The 20,509-nt window shown below is 38.9% G+C and overlaps 3 protein-coding genes across 7 annotated transcripts in view; 2 read left to right on the top strand and 1 right to left on the bottom strand.

Annotated features, from left to right (window-relative positions):
- The window catches only part of LOC139938781 (uncharacterized), a 46,897-nt gene extending 35,250 nt beyond the window's left edge, over positions 1-11,647 (top strand). Inside the window, exons 6-9 of one of the 2 annotated variants that reach the window (XM_071934409.1) lie at positions 4,489-4,870; positions 5,495-5,596; positions 6,195-6,330; positions 7,318-11,647. In XM_071934409.1, coding sequence (XP_071790510.1) covers positions 4,489-4,870; positions 5,495-5,596; positions 6,195-6,330; positions 7,318-7,453 — 756 coding nt within the window. In that variant the 3' untranslated portion in view covers positions 7,454-11,647. The remainder of the gene's footprint in view (positions 1-4,488; positions 4,871-5,494; positions 5,597-6,194; positions 6,331-7,317) is intronic. The other variant, XM_071934408.1, reaches the window with a different exon arrangement.
- Positions 10,729-13,606, bottom strand: LOC139938782 (aspartate beta-hydroxylase domain-containing protein 2-like). The gene is made up of 2 exons (XM_071934410.1): positions 12,537-13,606; positions 10,729-11,923 (listed from the first exon to the last, which is right to left on the bottom strand). The coding sequence occupies exons 1-2, from the start codon at positions 13,273-13,275 to the stop codon at positions 11,703-11,705; spliced, it is 960 nt and encodes a 319-aa protein (XP_071790511.1). The 5' UTR covers positions 13,276-13,606; the 3' UTR covers positions 10,729-11,702.
- Positions 13,607-13,749: 143 nt separating this feature from the next.
- The window catches only part of LOC139938779 (synergin gamma-like), a 34,011-nt gene continuing 27,251 nt past the window's right edge, over positions 13,750-20,509 (top strand). For 2 of the 4 annotated variants that reach the window (XM_071934406.1, XM_071934402.1), the window contains exons 1-5: positions 13,750-13,790; positions 15,520-15,545; positions 16,469-16,510; positions 18,964-19,151; positions 20,251-20,408. In XM_071934406.1, coding sequence (XP_071790507.1) covers positions 13,780-13,790; positions 15,520-15,545; positions 16,469-16,510; positions 18,964-19,151; positions 20,251-20,408 — 425 coding nt within the window. In that variant the 5' untranslated portion in view covers positions 13,750-13,779. The remainder of the gene's footprint in view (positions 13,791-15,519; positions 15,546-16,468; positions 16,511-18,963; positions 19,152-20,250; positions 20,409-20,509) is intronic. The other 2 variants (XM_071934403.1, XM_071934405.1) reach the window with 2 other exon arrangements.

Genomic DNA, 20,509 nt, shown 5'->3' with positions numbered 1-20,509 from the left:
TTGAAACTCTGTACTATTAATGAGAGTGTTCCTCACGTTGCACAGTTATAATAGAAATCTCATCCAGACTGTATTTTGTAGTGCATCTGTTTTGTGAGCTTTCATCCATGTTTAGCAGGTCAATTTTACCATTTTGATCTTGTTAATGGACAATAACTTAATTGAATTGAATGAGTGTGACTTGACGGAAGATTTCAACTGCTGCCCCTATTAACACAATTGGAGTTGACAAGGTTTTGTTTACCAAACACAAAACCTTTTAAAAATGCAGGCCCTTAAGTGTTGTTTTTTTTTATCATACAGGAATTGATTTTAAATTGACCAGTAGGCCCCTATTGACCAAATCACGCTAAAAGTAAAATCTTTATGATGACCCACAAGTTATAATGTTATCTCCTGCACTAATGAATTGATTTTATTACTCCAATCAAGGTACAGCACACAGTACACATTGCACAATACAAAATGCACGGTACAGTCATTTAAAGGTACCAGACATATTTGATATTTCATATATCACTATTTGATGTTTTATTCTTTTTTATGTATTATATGTAACATTTTTACTGACTGTTTTTGGTTGTTAACTGTACATTTTGGCTTTTAGCCGCTGTACTGCAGTATTTTTAATAAACCATGAATAATATTATTTTCTAATTGTAAAAGACCAGTATTCTCACTTGGTGTATCCCAACAATGCATACACAAAATAATACTGTGAAATTTGAGCTCAATTTGTCATACCGAAGTTGCAAGCCAATAATGAAAGAAAAAACACCCTTTTTGCACAAATGTGGGTGCTTTCAGATGCTTCAGGCCTGAATTTGTTCTCAGATTCAAATGTTTCAGTGAGAAAGTACCTTTTTCTCAAAAACTACTTTAATTCAGAGGGAGTTGTTTCTCACAATGTTTTACACATTCAAGAGCTCTCCAATGCTCGTTACCAAGTAAGTCTATGCTAATAAATATTTTGAGTACTTACCAACAGGGTCAAATGCCTTTAAGGCCAAAGGTCAGCACATTGCCTGCTACATGATACATACAACTTAATTTTACAATATTAATTTTGGTTTTTGCTTCAGGGATAAATTAAATTTCGAACTCGACCTGCCTCTAGCTACTGGGCAATCTCTGTAGTCTAACTAGTAGGACACTGCTCTAGAATTGCAAGGGTCGTGGGTTTGAATCCCAATGGAGTAATATGCCTGTGATATCTTTTCACAGGACTCGAGAAAGTGCTGAGGATACAGTGCTCACACACATCGATGTAAGGGTGAAATCTAAAATTTATATTCTTTATCCCCAGTGCAAATTTAACATCTATTAAGTTTACAATGATTAAAAAAAACCTAAAATGGCAATAATTCTGGAATAAAATGATGAGTAAAACACAAAACAATGTCTACAGCGAGCTCAAGGATCTTATCCCTGTCAGATTATTAGTATTTTGAGCATGGTTTGATGAGAATTGAGGGCTCCTGCTGTCCATCTTACAGGTTTTGTTCATTCATAGCAATCTGAACACCAATCCGATTTGGCCTACGAGGTTGACCAATGCAACAACACAGCATGTCTTGAAGACCTTTCCGAAACTTCTTGTATTTGAAGATGTAAATGATGGGATTGATAACAGAGTTCATTTTGTACATGGAGTTAATTACAGAAACCAGACCGACTGAAAAGCTGTTGCACCATTCTGTCATTGCACTTGGTAAGCAGATAATGTGATAAAAAGCCAGTGGTGTCCACAGAATAAACAGTGCACCCATGACAATAGTAAGCATGCTGATCACATTCTGTCTGGCCCTAAAAAGCTCAAGGGATGCTCCTTGTACATTCTGTTGTTTGAGCTGTTGAGCGCTTCTCTTGAGAGTGGCTTGGATCTTGTAGTAAGCCCAAGCCATACAAAGAATGGGCAGCAAATAGCCACAGAGAAAGAAGAGCACAACTGTTGCACTCTCGATGGTGTCAAATGAGTCAGACGGTTTACAACCAAGCCAGCTGGTATCATTGCTAGCATTCATTTTGAACAAACGAGGGCTTGAACATAGAAATGAAATCCCTAATGCTATGAAAATGATTCAGATAACCTTTTTAGGAGACAACACTCTTGGATAGTGTAGTGGATGCACTATTCCTATATATCGTTCATAAGTCACCAGACACAGACCATAACTTGATGAGTAGGCTGTTAATATCACTATGAAGCCACTATTGACAGTCAGACAATAACTCTCTCTTCCAATGAAACTTTCTGTTTGATGGCTTTTAGCTGTTGCAATGTTCAAAATAAAGTTACAGCAATAAATGCTGTCAATAACGGCAAGATATGCCAGCAAGTAGTTTGTCATATTATGAAGGCTTTTGGTGCGAAGGATGACCAGCCAAGCTAGAGTGTTGAGAACGACTCCAACTGTTTGTACAACTCCAATAATAGAAGCCCGTTCATACATTTTCAATACTTTGATCACTAACGTTTGCCCGATGTTATAGTCTTAAACTGATGCTGGTAGTGATCGATCGTAGTTGTCAACTTTCATCAATGAAGAACTGTACATGTGGATGTAACAAGATCTTTTCTGACTTCATGTGAAGATATGTTGGAGTTATTCTTTAGACTGATGGGCAATTGCACTCAGTCTTTGAATTTTTCTAATCAAGTGATGCTGTTTGGGAAAGAATCTTCGATTCTCCTCTTTGCTGCTGAAAAGTTTGGTGTAGTTTCTGAATGCCAGATAACTTTAATAACCCTTAACTGAGAAAGTTCAATGTAGACAGCAATCATAAATAAGTGATGAAGTCCAAGATGGTCAGGCACAAATCTCCCAGTCTGCTTTCCGCTGTTGCTCCTTGAAACTCTGTTTTATTTCTGAGAGTGTTCCTCCACAGTTTAAGTAGAAATCTCATTCAGATGAGTGTAGCTTTGACAGGAGATTTAAACTGTTGTGCACATTAACATGGACTTTACAAGGTTTTGGTTTGCCAAACCCCAATTTTTGTATAGCGTAACACTGGAACTTTACTGGCAACATAGACTCACTCTATGTTCTGGTTAAGGCATTTTTTGTTATAATAACAATAACTAAACCATTCTTATATAGCATCACCGTGAGGTCCCTATGCGTTATGTCGGAGTTAATGTCTGTATCATTATAATGAACAACTAGAGATGAAATTTGTTTGATTAATATTAAATGAGGGCATAGAACAAAAGTCCCATTAACCTTATTAGGTTTTACCACTCATCAATATTTTAGCACTAATGAGTTTACAGGAGAACATTATGACGAATTTCTATTCGTATTGTCTGCACCTAATGGTGACTGTAGACCACTGTCAATATAATACTGATGGTAATAAAGACTTGTAATGCGCACATATCCACCCTGCTGGGTGTTCAAGGCGCAGAATGCTGCCCTAACGGTCTACAAGTGCCTGTTTCGGAGACTGCTTTATTGGTTGTTTCTTTTAATTTTACAACCAAATTCAGATTGACATAATATATATAAAATAAATAGATTGTGTTTTCCTAACTGCTTCAAATTTTTGGGCGATACATGTATCGAAAAAGAACTCCAATACCTTTTGAAAGGAAATTTTCAAAAATTAGTTTTATTGCATACATCTACATTTTGTCTGGTTCCATGAAATGCTTGATCACAACTTAAAATTGAATTCCTCAGACTATCGAGACAGTTGCTATTTCACATGATTAGGGGCAAGCTTTTGCCTAGTCTCAAAAGAGATGGTTATCACCCATACACAATTCTGAATGAAAGCGTTAGGCACAATGGTATCGGGGTTTGCTCATCTTGAAGTTGCAATGCAAAGGCTTGCTCCGAACCATTTGACATACAGCAAATGTCTGAAGAATTCAAATGTAATGTGTATTTTGTGTCTAAGCAAGTCATTGTAACAGGCATTATTCAAATTTATATAACACCTAGGCAGATCCTTGCCATTTGATTGGAGGATTGTCCGTCACATGATAGCAAATAAAAGTACTATTGCACGCTGAGTCACTCACCGTGCATTTTTCGTTCCATCCGAAAAGTACTATTGCACACTGAGTGAAAACATCACTGCATGTGTGTGTCTTTGGTAACACAGTTACAAGGCACATACATTCGGCGTTTGCGTGTCTCAAAATAGCTGTAAAGAACGCACATAGTCACTGTTGAATCCTGCAGGCCGACCCAAAAGAAACGGGTGTAATTTCACAATTGAATGTAGGCCTACGCTTTGTTTGTTTTCAAGTTGTATCCTCCAATCAAAATGACAAAGATCTACTTGGATGTTATATAAAACAAATAATGAATCTTTTTCATTCGTGCAATGTTTCATTCAACTCGCTCCGCCTTGTTGAATAGAACATTCCATCTTTCAACTCATGGACATTTCGCACCATTGCACTCATAAACATTCATAATTTGTATACTAACTCGCAAATGGCTTATTCTCTGCATCTGTCTTTCAATTTGTTTTCAGGCTTGGAAAACCAGACTGCACTCCGGAGTCCCACTCAGGGAGTGTAAGGACTTTTGGGAGAATAAATTTGGTGACCTTAACGAGGTTCCTTGGGTGACCTTCCGAAAGGCGTTCCTGGAGGAATACGACGACCAGCTGAAGGAGAAATTCTCAAAAGAGAAGATTGATTGGTTGACGAATCTCCTGTACGGTGACATTTTGCTGATGCGTAATATCATTACCAAGCACACGTATGAGACGTTCTGCTGCCATGATCCGAACGAGCCTCGGGATCCAGATCGCTTCTTCAGCAGGTTACTCTCATACGCGAAGGGCACCATCGCCATGAGAGGGGTATTCAACATGGAGAGTACTGTGCGCTTGGATGCTATACAAAAGCTAGGTACGGCGTTCATTTATGTTTTGCTTCAACCCTGTTCCCAGGGGTGATCATTCTCGCTGAACCATTCTCTTTTTTACAGGAATCCTTGCTGGTGTTGGTTAGTTTTGATGTTCCAGTATAAAACAATAATAAAAATAATAACCAGATTTTGTTACACCTGAAGGGCGTCTCAAAGAGCTTCAAACATTATTACCCCTAGTCAAATGGGCCATCTCAGCTCCCTCTTGGGAGTATACAGCCTGTGCTACAACGTGCCACTCCGCTAAATCAATCACAAGAACCATCTCAGCCCTAACGGTTACCAAATTACCCCTGGGTGGAGAGAAGCAATTACAATATAGTTAAATATCTTGCTCAGGGACACAAATGTCACGACCGAGATTCGAACCCACACTCTTCTGAACACTCTGCGGCCACGACACCATATAGCACGCATTTTAACTAGCTCTGTAGCCTAAATGGAAAGATACTTTTGCAGAATGACCACTGGCATATTTGTGATTAGCTCTTGTGGGTAACATTACACACTCCATTTTGGGGGTCATCTTCAAAAAAATACATTTAATGAAAGTCAATTATTCAATGCAAATATTTGTTATCTTCTTTATTTGTTGTGACATGCAGGGCAGTTCAAGACACAGTCAGTCATTGCAGTTTTGTTGGACTTGTCCAATGATAAGGATGCTAATGTGAGAGCCGTTGCAGCTATTTCCTTAGGGAAAACGGGTAATTATGCCACTTATATCAATCAATTAATCAGTCAATTAATCAATCAATCAAGCCAACGATTTCACAAAGAGTTAGGACTAGTCCTAGGAGATTTGAAAAACATGGCTAATCCCCAAGTTAGAACGAGTACATGTAACTAGTCCTCGGAACGAGACTAGTCTGAACTTTTTGTGAGAGCTGTCCCATGGTCATTTAGAGAGCACCAAATCAAAAGTTTGCTCTAAGGCGCTGAGGCACAATTGAATGGTTAGTAAGTCTTCTAGAACATTCCAAAATAAAGAAATACTAGGAGTATAAACAAGTAGGTTGCACAGTTTTTGGCAGCCCACAGGAAGTGATAATATAGTTGTGTGTAAACAACAATCATTCAGTATCACCCTGTACTTGGCATTGGGACTTGGAGGTGATTTTTCTTTGATGGTTAGGGAAGCCATGGATAATAAAATCTCCTGTAGGGGAAGTTTTCAGTCATTACCAAACAGATACACACCCTATAAAAACGTGCACACCAGTTAGTTTTGTTCAAAATATCTACATTTGAAAGGGCTCCAAAAACCAAAGGTATACTTTTTCCTTTAAATCAATGAATCTGTAGGTATAAAGAGCAAACGAGTGTCCCAGAGGATGCTGAAAATGCTGTCTGATCCGGATCGCTTGGTGAGAGAGGCTGCCTGCATATCCCTGGGTCGCATGCAGATTGAGTCTGCAGTACCCAATATTGTACAAGTCTGGTGAGTTTGGCAGAAATTCTTAATCTGGATTATATAATCATTTTGGTTTTTTACCCATACACACCGATGTGTGAAATCCACCCCAAAATTAAAGGAACACGTTGCCTTGGATCGGTCGAGTTGGTCTTTGAAGAGCGTTTGTAACCGTTTTTTATAAAATGCATATGGGTAGAAAGATGTTGTAAAAGTAGAATATAATGATCCACACAAACATGCCTCAAAATTGCATGATTTTCCTTTTACCTCGTCGACTAACACGTCGGCCATTTATGGGGGTCAAAATTTTGACCCCCATAAATGGCCGACCATGTCAGTTCGCACAGTAGAAGGAAAACCACGCAATTTCGAGGCAAACTTGTGTAGATCATTGTATTCTACTTTTAAAACATCTTTCCAACCATATGCATTTTATAAAAAACGGTTACAAACGCTTTTGTTTTGACCAACTCGTCCGATCCAAGGCAACGTGTTCCTTTAAAAAAAAACATTTATAAAAACAAGGTAAATATTAATGTTAAAGTTGTTTTCTGATTTTGATGCTGGTCTTGCAAAACAAATTCTGGTCCAGTACAGATTTTGAGCTACAAGCCCAGTGGACTTGTGGATTTTCTGCCCAAATTGTAGCCCTTTAAAGACACTGGACACCTTTGGTAATTGTCAAAGACCAGTCTTCTCACTTGGTGTATCTCAACAGTACATGCACAAAACAAAAAAACCTGTGAAAATTTGAACTCAGTTGGTTGTCAAAGTTGCGAGTTTATAATGGAAGAAAATACATCCTTGTGATACGAAAGTGTGTGCTTTCATATGCTTGATTTCAGGACCTCAAAATATAATTCTTAGGTCTCGATTCCAAATTTGTGGAAAATAACCTCTTTCTCGAAAACTATGCTAGTTACCAAGTAAGTTTTTATGCTAACAATTATTTTGAATAATTACCAAAGGTGTCCAGTGCCTTTAAACCATTATTGTCTTTTTCCGAACCAGGAGGAAGGACATCATCTCTCATGTGAGGGCAGCAGCCGAGGCAGCTCTTCGTTTGATCGATTCAGACCGTGCCAGGCAGGCTATTCAGATGACTGAAGTTATCAGCTCAGAGATTCACAAATTGACCTTCGACTGAAATCTCCCCTCCGACTTTTATGGTTGTTTGTTTGTTTGTTTGTTTGTTGGGTGTTGGGTTTTTTGTTTGTTTGGATGATCTTCCTGTCGGATGAACTTGTCAAACCCCCACAAGGGGATATAAACACTAAGCATGCAATAGACCTTTATCACAGTGTGGCCATCTTGATTTTACTCCATTCCAACTCATTGTAACCAAACTGAGGCTGGATGAAATAATAGACTGGTGCCGTGTTTGCACAACCAATGTTAGGATTCATTACTGTTATGGAAACAAGGGACATAACCAAGATGGTGACAGCGTGATAACGGTCTATAGCTAATCTCTCTCTCATACAAACATTGGTTTAACCTCTATGATGATGAATTGCACAAACCAAGAAACCAAGATAGATTATGCGGTCACTTCAAGCAATGTGATGGTATCCTCGTCAAGGTCTTTAAAGGTTTAAAAGAAAACAACTTCTTCCTGCCCTGAAGGCTTAAGAATGATTTGTCGGTGATTATAGGTTTTCCGGGTCAATTTCAGCAAAAATTAATTCAATTTCATCTTTAAACCATATTTAGATTCCATGTACATCCACAGGTCTGCTACGACAACAGCAATGGTCCTGTTTTAAGATTCTTGAACAAAATGATTGTTTTACTCCAAACATTTTGATGCAGTTGTGCTCAGCTGAGTGGTGTTAAAGCCATTGGACACTTTCGGTAAACAGTACTGTCCAAAGACCCACACTTTGTGTATCACATCTTATATATAAAATAACAAACCTGTGAAAATTTAGGCTCATATGGTCATCGGAGTCGGGAGAAAATAACGGGAAAACCCACACTTGTTTCCGCACAATTCGCCGTGTCATGACATGTGTTTAAAATAAATCCGTAATTCTCGATAGCGAGAATTGATATTGTTTTAATGTTTTCTCAAAAAGTAAAGCATTTCATGGAATAATATTTCAAGAGAAGGCTTTCACCATGACCTTCTGTAAACCATGTGAGTTATTTGTAAATCTGTGAACTTTTTTTTTTTTTGTGTGTTCCGATAGTGTATAATGGCTTTAAATCTTTATCAAATAATGTTAGGGTCTGCTGTAAAGCAATGTAATGAAAATAATTGTTGTCTCAGTTTTGGCATGTAAAACGTATTAACCAGTTATGGTATTTACATTGCCGTCATTGCAGTGATTTTGCTGCAAATATTTATTAACAAAAATCTCCCGAGGAAGCTGCAAATTCCTTTATTTTCACACTCAAATTTTCACTGATTAGAAGGGGTAGCTGCCAGCTAGAGTCAGACAACTTCGCAGTCTCCCTTGGCACAGCCCGACTTCATGCCATGCACATCGCAAAAACCACGGCGTGTGAGCTCGCTCAAACTCGGTCTTATACGCACTAAGCATTCTCACAAAATAAACATCTTTTAAATACCATAACCGGTTAATTCGTTTTACATGCTAAAATAATTTGTGTGAATTGTTTCACCCATTTCTCAAAAACTACAGCATCTCAGCAAGTAGTATTTAAGAGAAGCTTTCTACTATCATTATCTTCAAACCGTGTAAGTTTAATGTAAATCTGTGGACCTTGTGTTTTGTGTCCTACGAAGAGTACCCAAATCCTTTAAAGGAACATTACAGAGTTGTTAAGAAAAACAATTACATGTATCACAGATTTACATAAAACTTAGTCTTATGATATCTTTTCTACTATCTAGTAGAAAAGATCCCTCGAAATATTTCTGTCTGAAATGTCACATTTGATGGATGTAAAAATAACTCATTTCCTGTTTACAGTTTATCGCTCAGTGAGCATTTTCTTCCTTCTTTTTTTGCAATTTGTGTAATCGGTAATCAGTTGTTCACAAACTTCTACAGGTTCTACACTGCCAGCAACTGTTTTGTTAGCAAAACAAAATCATGTACATGTAGTATTCCATTAATATGTTATAATAATGGTGCAATTTCTCTGTCTCATGTAATACTCTATATCAATGATTTTTTATTACAAAATTAAGCAAAAATGAGTGTTTCAAAGGTATCCAATTTGGTTAGATAAAGATAACTGAGTAACATGTACTAACTAGAACTTTATGGAGATTTTAGAAAGTTATATTTTAGTGTTTATAGTATTTTCATAAAATTATAGAACTTAAAGTAGTCCTGGATATATCAGTGACAGCGAAGCGACTCTAGAACATCCTCACCCATGATAAATCTTGCCATTTTGGGAATCAGTAAAAAAAAACTGAAATCAGGGGAAACATAAACATCACAGAACTCAGCGAGTCTGTCTGGTTCCTTTGATGAATCTTGCTTGTACCATTTTGAGAGTCAAGAAAAATCCTGAAATCTGGGGGGACTATACCTGGAACTAAAATAAATCAAGAAAAAAAATCAAATAACAGGACTCGGTGGTACTTTATTCATCATAAAGGAAGATTTTATATCAACGTAGTGGCTATGGTGAAATCTAAATCTGCCTCAAAACTTCACTGATGTTGTTTTGTATTTGTATAGATTTGTAAACATCTGTAGTGTACTGTACATTATGTCATGCCATTTGCACTTTTTACTCAGTGTTACTTAATTAAAGTAACTTTTCACTTGGAAGAAAACTTGAACTTGTATCAGTGTATCCTTGATTACGTATGAAGTGGGCAAGGTTGTTTACCAGTACATGCAAATGGTAGGAATGGGTTTGCGCTATCCCTTATGGACCGTATTGAATAATGAATAACCCCTTTGTAGTTTGGTGCTATGAAAGTTGCCATTTTGTAGGGCAAACTGTATGCGCGTCCAAATACTTACATCAATGAAGCACTTATCATCGATCAGCCTGCTCATCATTCCTGGTTTAATTTCTGCAACACGTGCACGCACACCATGTTGTAGGTCAGACATTTGAATGGTGATGCTGAATTCAATACGGTCTATATCACACATGCGCTCATGGAATACGGATCCATAGTGATCCCGTAGACAATGAGGGTCGAAAGGCTTAGTTGGGTTTGGCACGCACGTGATCTTTTTTTTCCCCCGTACTCCATGAGTGAATGTGTGACAACAAATATATCTTCCAGCAAATTATCATCAAATAAACACTACGCTGACAAGAGCCAATCTCTCCCATACAAATGTAGTGATCCGCCAAGTGCGCCCTCATTGTTTGACTTGTATAAAGTTTACTTTTGGGGATGTCACATGACATTCACCCTCTTTTTCTTGGAAGAGCAACTAATTTATTTGGTCTGTGATTCTCTCTATTTTTATAGGGAGCATGGCTCTGGCCATGCTCCAAAAATCTATTTATATGGGATCAATAGAGTTGTAGAGATAATTGTGAGTATTATTCTGTGTTTTTACCCTCATTAATGCCCAAATTATTGTGATTTTGTAGCTCTCTATTTGGATCATTTTGTTTGTAAAACCATGTGTGTATGCCAGGCAGCACTGTCACACACGTGCGTCCGTATCTGTGTGTGCTGACCTTTTTGTGAACTTACACTGTGCACTGTAATGTTATGTAATGTATATACTGTAGTGTTATAACTTTTTGTGTTGTTTGCTATGGGTTACCATTAAAACCTGTACAGGAGAAGTTATTTGATATATTTTACTTAGCTGTCATTGTTCATTTATTGTTAATATTGATTGTATTTTGGCGAATGCTCGTCCTTTATTAATTAGAGGACCGGCTCTCCTTACCGTGTCTCTACACAAACATTGGTTTACAGGCAGTGGACACAATTGGTAATTACTCAAAATAGTTATTAGCATAAAACCTTACTTGATATAAGGAGTAATGGGGAGAGGTTGATAGTATAAAACATTGTGAGAAACGGCTCCCTCTGAAGTAACATACTTTTCGAGAAAGAAGTAATTTTCCGCGTTAATTTGATGTTGAAATAAAGCATCTGAAAGCACACAACTTCGTGTGACAAGGTGTTTTTTCTTTCATTATTTAAACAACTTCGACAACCAATTGAGCTCAAATTTTCACAGATTTGTTATTTTTTGCTTATGTTGAGATACACCAAGTGAGAAGACTGGTCTTTAACAATTACCAATAGTGTCCAGTGTCTTTAAAGTCTATAATTATTAGTTACACAAATCAAGGAAATTTGATTTGATTACAATGTTTTAGATTCAGAGATTGTTAGATTCAGCCGGGTGTCTGTGCATTGTTGGAGACGCTTGAGGGTTTGCAGTCTGACAAATCCAAAACTGCTCCACAGTTAATTTTCCGCACTCCTACAAATGGAACAAATGGCGCAAGGCATCCCTCTCGGCACTTGTGATATCTGGGTGCCAGAAGTCAAGCAGCAACACGACCCGGGGTCCTTGGGCTTGGGATCCAGCGTGTCTCGCTTCATGGAGGAACGAGTCGTCAAACAGGAGGCATTTCCCTTCCCTCCAGTGCCTTCTCTGATGGGCTACGGTGAGTGTACAGCAATCTCGAGGAATATGAAGACCTGTAGATGTGTGTGATCAGATAAAGAAGAAAAAATGTACACAGTTATAAGCATCGCTCTTGAATTTCAAGGATTTACATCTCAAGGAGAGCATTGGCTTCCTATAGTCGACCGAGGTCTGAATCATGTTGGGGGGGGGGCAACTTGGTACCCATTTAAAGGGGCTCTGTGCCAGTAGCTGTGTGGAATCATGGAGGTAGTAATGAACTCTCACCCAGTTTCTGCACGCGCATCCTCCTTTAATATCAAATCTATGAGAGCACATGCAGTAACTATATGTTCAAATTCCATAGTACTGTACATCAATAGGCCTGCTTTGATCATGAGGACATCGCCCCTTTAATAGGAGTGGGTCAACAGCAGCTCTGATTCAATTGAGGGTAATTCTGTTATAAATTTTGGCAATTGACCGAGGACAGACTTGGGGCCTATCCCATGTAGTCTGTAACCTAAAGCTAGAGCAAGATTACTCCAAGAACTATGAGGTTCGTCACCACGAGACAATAGTGGAATGAACCTCATAGTTCTACATGTAGGAGTTCTTGGCTTTCTTTTGACATAGGTCTTTTCAGGGAATCCAACTGTTATCCAACCATTTATTAAGAGCTCTCACCAAGATGACATCTGATCCTTAAGTTGCACGGTCCATAGTGCTCTGTGATGTGAGTGCCTGCCTCCAGAACGGAAAACGTTGCGTTCCCAAAGACACAACCACTCATGAACGATTCCATCTCCTCAAGAATTGCGACTGTCTTCGGGCATCTTGCACAATTCTCCTCGATCTTACGTCCCTGGTTGAACAAATGAAATACACTCCACATTCCGTCTGGAACGTCATTCTCGACCCATCCTTGGAAATCTTCCGCAATGTTTTGTTCGTTGAGCATTTCTTCGTATTCCTGTATGACAATCTGAACGGCACCTTCCAAAACTGATATTTCAGATAAAAATTTGTCATCACACCATGGAATGGCATCCAGTCCTTCGAGTGTAAAAACATTTGGTTTCTGTAAAGAGTTCAATCCACTTGGTTCTTGATCCACCTCCGCACTGTTCTCAATCGAAGTTTGTACACGTTTTAATTCCATTCCTTTACAACCACCGTCTTTGCTTATCTCCTTCTCATACGCCAACAATCTTTCCGACAGATCAGTTTTCAATAGTTCATAGTTATTGCATCTTACACAGCCAGGTGAAGTGCATTTAGAGAATTTATCATAATACAAACTGTTGTTATCAGATTTTGTTTGCGTCTCCTTCCGTTGAAAACAAAATATAATCATCGTAATTATAATACCAGATCCGATAGTAAGAAACAGTAGGAGTGGGTGTTGAAGCATGTCAAATTCCATTTTCACCGGCAATCAAGGGTCCTTTCATCGACTCACTAACAGTTGCCTACCAAACTATGTCTACAGTTAACTTTTACAGTAACAATGGCTGTCCCCTCCAGTAAAGTCACACTCACAGTTGCACTTTGCAGTTGTCCAATTCAACAAATTGGAATTTGGAGGGAGTCTGATAGCAGATTGGACAGTGGACACCCGTGAGCATTAGTTTATGTATAAAAGTTCCCAGTTGTCCAACTAAAGTCCAGAAAGTAAGTAAACCATTGAACATTCTGTGTCATTTCTAACGCAATAATTCTCTGTAAACACAAAACTTTGCAGACTTCGATTTCAGATGGACTTCTTCCAATGTTTATGACGCGCGCCCTCTCTTGTCAGTCATCGCCCAGGGCGTTTGAGAAAAATAGTAAGGTCACCCAGTTTGAAGGAGTGAATTTTGCGCACAAATCCTATGCGAAAATACCGAGAGACGTCTGGAACATTATTATGGGAAAATAATGTTAAGAAATGGCATTTCGGTGAGTAGATTTTCCCCATATTGCTGTATTTTTCGTCTGTATACTTCACGTATTTCTGTAAATGTTATGAAAAACAATTATTTGCTGTAAATATGGAATGTGTAGAACTTTGCAGAAGTGGTTTATGATTGATATGTATGTACCAAAAACGACTTTCTAACGTCACTATATTCCTCTCCATGCAATTGCAATATTGAATGGACGGATGACTGTGTGTGTGTCACTGAATGTGTCACTAACTACTGTCACTGTGACACTGGCAGTGTCTACTTCTAAAAACAATATAAAGGCTCCCCCGTGAGCCATCTCCATCTCCTGGCGGCCGTCGGAGGAGGGTTACGTTATCGCAACTATCAATATACATTCATTATTATGCTTCCATTGCCTTTTTGTCGGGTGAAATTAAAAAACATCTTCTAAATCTAAAACTAAAAGGGAAATTTTCTGCACGGTACTCACTGTTGTTTTTCTGTCGCGACTCACATTTTTTGACTTCTCAATAATATATGCTGAACGCTTTATTTTTTGGATCACGAAGTGCTGTACACGCTGGCACCAGCCTACTAGATCGACGACCTGCAGGCAAAGCCCCAGCCGAGTTGGACTAAATCATTCTGTACAAGGGGTGTTCCAAGGTTATGCGACAGTGCGTGGGCGCTGTCCGTTTACAATATACGCTGTTCATGCATATAGCTTGCACTGCCTTGTAACACCCCTTTTACATAATGGTTTGGTCCGACTCGGCTGCCGCTCTGCAGTTCGTTAATCCAATTGGCTGGTACCCGCTTGGTGACAAAAAAAAGCGTTGGGCACATTGAGAAGTCAAAAATCGTCCGATTGACAGAAAAACTACAGTGAGTACCGAGCAGAAAGTTTTTTTCCATGGAAAATTACTTCTTTCTCGAAAACTATGTTACTTCAGCCGTTTCTCACAATGTTTGATACTATCAACAGCTCCCCATTACTCATTACCAAGTAAGGTTTTATGCTAATTATTTTGAGTAATTATCAATAGTGCCCAAGCTTGATAGTGTCCACTGCCTTTAATAAGCAATTACACGCTGATTACACAGCACACAAGGCATCGGACCTGTGCTGTGGCTTCACAACCCATCCGAAAACGATATGGAAAGGTTTGCAGTAACACCATGTAATGATTATCTCTAAACGAGTTGGGGTGGTTCTGAAAAGAACCATTGCTTTCGAATCGATTTTCAATCAGTATGCTCTGATCGCCTTCTGGAGAAAGCTTTCTCCAGAAGACAATCAGAAGTTGACCAGAAGACAATCAGAGCATACTGATCGAATTGTTCAGTTGAAACCAACGATTCTTTTCAGAACCACCCCAACTCATTTAGAGATTATCATTACATGGTGTTAACCGCAAACCTTTCATAGCAGAGGTTTAGCTGAATTAACTTTAAATCTTTTTATGTCAGCCTGGTGAAAGAAATGGGCAGTTATTTTGTTCCCACACAAAAAATAAATCCTTCACTTTGGTCTACTTATCTCTACTGCTGTGGAAAACCTCTGTGAAATTTAAACCCCAGTGGTTGACCAAGAGGTAGAAATGCCATCATTCCAACATTGCGCAATTCTCCTAAAATTTTGATCATAGTGTCTGACTAGGTATTTAAAATAAACTTGATATAAAAAGAAAACAAATATATACATTGTGTTATGATGCATTAAAGTTTTTAAAAATGTGGTCTTTCCTTTACCATCCTAGGAATCCTAATGGTCAACCAAGTGCAGGTAAGAAGTTAACTAATCAATAAATTAATTAAAGGATTCAGGTACTTTTTCAAAATGTCCACAGATTTACTTTAAACTGACAGGGTTTGAAGATAATGATAGTGGAAAGCTTCCCTTCAAATATTACTATCTGAGGTTCTGTAGTTTTTGAAAAATGAGTAAAACAAGTCACAAAATAATTTTCGTCTCACGAAGATGAAAAAATTATTTAGCATGAAAAATCCCATTAACCAGTTATGATGTTATGACATGACCATAGCATTTAACTGGTTTAATATGTTTTTACATGCTAAAAACTGAGACGAAAATTATTTGTTTTACTCATTTCTCAAAAACTACAGCACCTCAGTAAGTAAAATTTCAAGGGAAGCTTTCTACTATCATAATCTTCAAACTGTGTACGTTTAACGTAAATCTGTGGACAGTTTGTTTTTGTTAGGAAAAAGTACTAGACCTTTTAAGCCAGGCTCATACTTCCTGCGAACGCAAATGCAATACGGATGTTGACATCACATTTTGGCAACAAATAAAAAGTTGAGCTGTACTCAACTTTTGCGAAACATTCGGTGCAAAATAAGGGCTGTGATGTCAAATTCACGTCAAATTGGCTTCGCATTCGTATTCGCAGGAAGTATGAACCAAGCTTAAGTGTCTTTGAGTAATATTTTGATAGGCTTTTGAAAAGTCCCTAAAGCTCTGACCAATACTTTTACCTTGCACTTAAAGGCAAAGTATGGCTTTAATTGAAAAGGAAACCACGTTTTTAACAACCTATCCAGTTTTGTGCAAAGAAACCATCTTGACTTAATCCTAATTATGCAAGCCTAAATCTAACAAAGATCACTTCTATTTCTTTCTTCTCTTCTCTTCTCTTCTCCAAACTCCGATACCCCCCCCCAATCTCCGGGGTTCCCTGTCAGTAGGCTTTGGGATGCTGCCATATCATCAGCAGATGTATATGCCAGGTAACCATAGCAACAATCAGTAGATAATTCAATGATGCGGTATCAGCTTGTGTACATCATCTTGAGTGCTTTCCATATCCCCTCATTTCTCTTTTCAGTTTCTTAAGTTTATTTTTGTCTGTTTTTTTGTCTCATTTACTCATTTGATTTTGGCATCAGGTGTGCATCAAGCAAGCCTCTTGAGCCCCTTAGAAAAAAAGTTATGTTTCCTGTTACATGCCAACCCAAACTAGGGTCTGTAGGTTGAGAATTTGTTTTTATTTTTGTATTTTTGCATTTTGTTTTGTTTTGTTTTTGAATGTGAAGCGAATGTTGACGTCACAAAATTCGCGGTTGGGTAACAGGAAACAGAACAATTTTTTTTTTAGCCCTTTGCTGTCATGACCGGTGTCACTGTTTATCAGTGCATTTTGAGTTGAAGACACTGAAAACGTTTGGTAATTGTCAAAGACCAGTATTCTCACAATTGGGGTACATATCCCAACATAATGTATGCATAAACTAACAAGCCTGTGACAATTTTGACTCAATTGGTCATTGAAGTTGCAAGAAAATGATGAAAGAAAAAACTCCCTTGCCGACAAAATAGTGTGCTTTCAGATAGGAATAAAAGTGGTCTGGCTAGAAGTCTTTTATTATTGTAGTGAGAAATGAATTCTTTCTCAAAAACTACGTTACTTCGAAGGGAGTTGTTTCTCTCAACAGGTCTCTGTTGCTTGTTACCAAGTAAGGTTTTATGCTTTTATACATTTTGAGTAATAACCAAACGTGTACAGTGCCTTTAAAAGCCATAATGCATCTCATTTATTCAGCCAAATCATCTGACGTCATCATTCGTGATAAATCACAGCCTCACCATTTTGGGAACCAGAATTACATGTATTGAGTGAATAGACCGTATCGAGTATGACGTCATCATTCAAATACCTGCCCTACAACATGGCGTCTGTGAGCGTGTGCATATGTTTGCCATAAAAATAAAACCCGGAACGCTGCGTGCTTCATTGATGTACCCGTTAAAACGCACAACAAAGGTGTTATTCAAGTAGTGCGTAGCAATTAAATGGTCTCCCCGGAGGCCATTGCCTCCAAGACTTTATTCAATACACTTTATGATTTCCCAATTGGAGTGCGCTTTGTGCAAAATGAAATGGCCTTGCCCTCTCCAAGATAAATGGCCTCGCCCTCTCAAGAGGAAATTCCAGGCCTGTCCGACTTCATTGATGGTCTATTCTTGAACATCTACATGTACATGGTGTTTGTGGTTGGTTTTGTGTTTAATTTGTTGTGAATGGGAGACTTTTGGGACACTTGGTGGCAGCAGACTTAACAGGTAAAATCCATTGTTCTCGGTAATGCGCACATGCTCAGAACTATGTAAACAATGGAACTTTACCTGGTAAGCCTGCTGCCACCTAGCATTCCAAAGTCTCCCATTATATTTTGTTTTGAGTTAGATTCATGGCTTGATAATATTTTGTTAGGCTGCCTTCATTTCATAAAGATGTGACACTAACAAATGCCAAATAAATGTTTTTTTATTACTTTTGTTGAGTTTTGCATGAATTAGATTCTGTTGCAGTGTTAGTGACTACAACATGTATCTTTGTTTTAAACATGTGGCCTGTGACCTCATACCGAAATTTATGCAAAACAAGATGTAATATTTTGTGTTATTGGACCTGATTGGCGGGATATTTTGCATTGCTTATTCTTTTTGGCCTGAGGTCGAGTCAACCATACAGTGTCATTGAAATGGCTTTTAAATCTTTATCATGCAATCACCATACATAGTCATGTTCCCTGATACATTGCTTGAGCAATCATATGTAGTATTACAGGGGATCCAGACTGTAGTTCTTTCTTGCCTCCATTTGGTTATAATACTTTGCAGGCCTGATACTTCACAGAGGCAGAGACCCTATTTACAATGCACAGCGCATATACACGCTAGCTCCTGTCTGCCATTTTGTGTGCACAAGAGGATGGTGCACATGTTTTTGCATCTCCGAACAATGCATTTTTTGCCTTTTGGGGGAGTCCATTTCGTTTGTGCACGTTTTGATGCACAAAGTGGCGGACAGGAGACGCCGCGTATGTGCGCTGCGTGTTGTGAATAGGGTCTATTGCCTCCATGCCCCTGATCATTGCCTTGAGGGCAGCATTCAAATACACGACTACATAGAGGTGAAGAGAAGCAATTAACGTAAAAGATCTTGCTCAAGTACACAAGTGTCATGACCAGGATTCAAACCCACACTCCGATGACTATACCAGCAGAACTTGAGTTTGATGCTCTAAACCCCTCAGCCATGACGCCCTACCATATACATGTATGTGTACATGTATTTCACCAAAAGTATTATTTCTACATGAACGTTGAACATAATCATGCATTCCACAGCTTGAAGAATTTATGATATTGATATTCAACTCTGATTGATCTCTCCAAGGTAATATGAGTATGGGACCGCCCGGACAACAGCAACTACCCCGGCCGGGCAGTGCACAGTTCATACAGCAGAGGGCGCCCTTCCCTGGAGCTGCAGCACCGCAACGCTATCCCATCATGCAGCAGGGCATGTTGCCCCAGCAGGGGGCATTCCCGCAACAGATGTACAGCGGTCAGATGCCTGCGCAGGTAGTCTAGTCCCTAATCTCGTTGTCAATTCTCATTGAACCCTCCTATGTACAGATTCAAACGAAAGAACCTATAATCCCGGCCAAAATGCTTGGGCCACCCATTCGCTATAAACATGTGACTATAAACATTCTCTCCCCTGTCCCCCAGACTTGATTCAATTCCCATTCTCGTGTGAGAGGTCCCTAAGCTATTACCTCAACTTACTATGAAACAACCCGTAGCATACAGTACAGTGCGCGCTTGCCGTCAAAATGTGGTCCCGAGAATGGGACTTGACGAGGTCGTTTCTTACTCTGCACGTTGTTATTGGAAAATCTCCCCAAATGGGAGATGTACAAAACCAATGGGAGCGTAGAAGCGCTGCCCTGCCGGTAAGATATTCATTTAACTCTGTGACATCACAGTAGAAGACGTTGTAAGGCACGCGTCTGTACTACGCGGCACGCACGTGGGGCGGGTAAACTCATTAGCAGGCAAGGGGGTGTCGGCGTCATAAGTCGTTTTATTGCACTTCCCAAAATTCAAATTTTGCAAACAAAACCGACCCCAATGTATGTTACAACGTATTACTGAAATTCAAATGAACATTTAGTGCTTTCTTTTTTATAATTAATTGGTTATTAAAAAAATGTATTTCAATCATCAACTAAGTACTTAACCCACAAGGGACAAATGAACTAGTCTTCTTTTTGGGTTGATTGGTCAAAAGTTATCACGTAACAATGTTACATATTCATAAGTGAATACATTTACAATTACCAGGCGACTGCAACATCGTCAAGTCCCTGTCCCGCGTGCGGAACAGGTTTTGGAATGCAGAGCATCACAAAACAGTAGTTTCCTGGGGATGGCACGGGATTGGGACTTGAGTCAAGTCTACTGTCCCCCCTGCTCAATGTTCATGGGAGCTCTGTGATTTTCACCTTTTTTTTTAAACTAGTCAAGCTGAAACTATGTACAAAAGTACTGTGTTTTTTAATCTAAAATATTTGTTCATGGGAGCTCTGTGATTTTCACCTTTTTCTCAAAACTAGTCAAGCTGAAACTATGTACAAAAACTACTGTGTTTTTTAATCTAAAATATTTCTCTTGTTAGCAGGCTGGTCTAAGCATGCAGCAGCAAATGAGCTATCAGCAGCAGCAGCAGCAGCAGCAACAGCAGCAACAGCAACAGCAGCAGCAACATCAGCAACTAGTAGGTCAACCACAACAGTTACCGCCTCACATGCAGCAATCTTTATCCCAGCAACAAGGGTAGGAGTGCTCTCCTCAACTCTTTATTTGTGATGCGATTATAAGCTTAATGAGTCGTTTGTCAGAAATATTATTAAGCCATTTAATAGACAAAGCAGGCC

Source organism: Asterias amurensis, chromosome 6, assembly GCF_032118995.1.
Source record: "Asterias amurensis chromosome 6, ASM3211899v1".
NCBI classification, from domain to species: Eukaryota; Metazoa; Echinodermata; class Asteroidea; order Forcipulatida; family Asteriidae; genus Asterias; species Asterias amurensis.
Note: the sequence above shows the minus strand (reverse complement) of the source record. Positions and strands in the feature narration are given on the sequence as shown.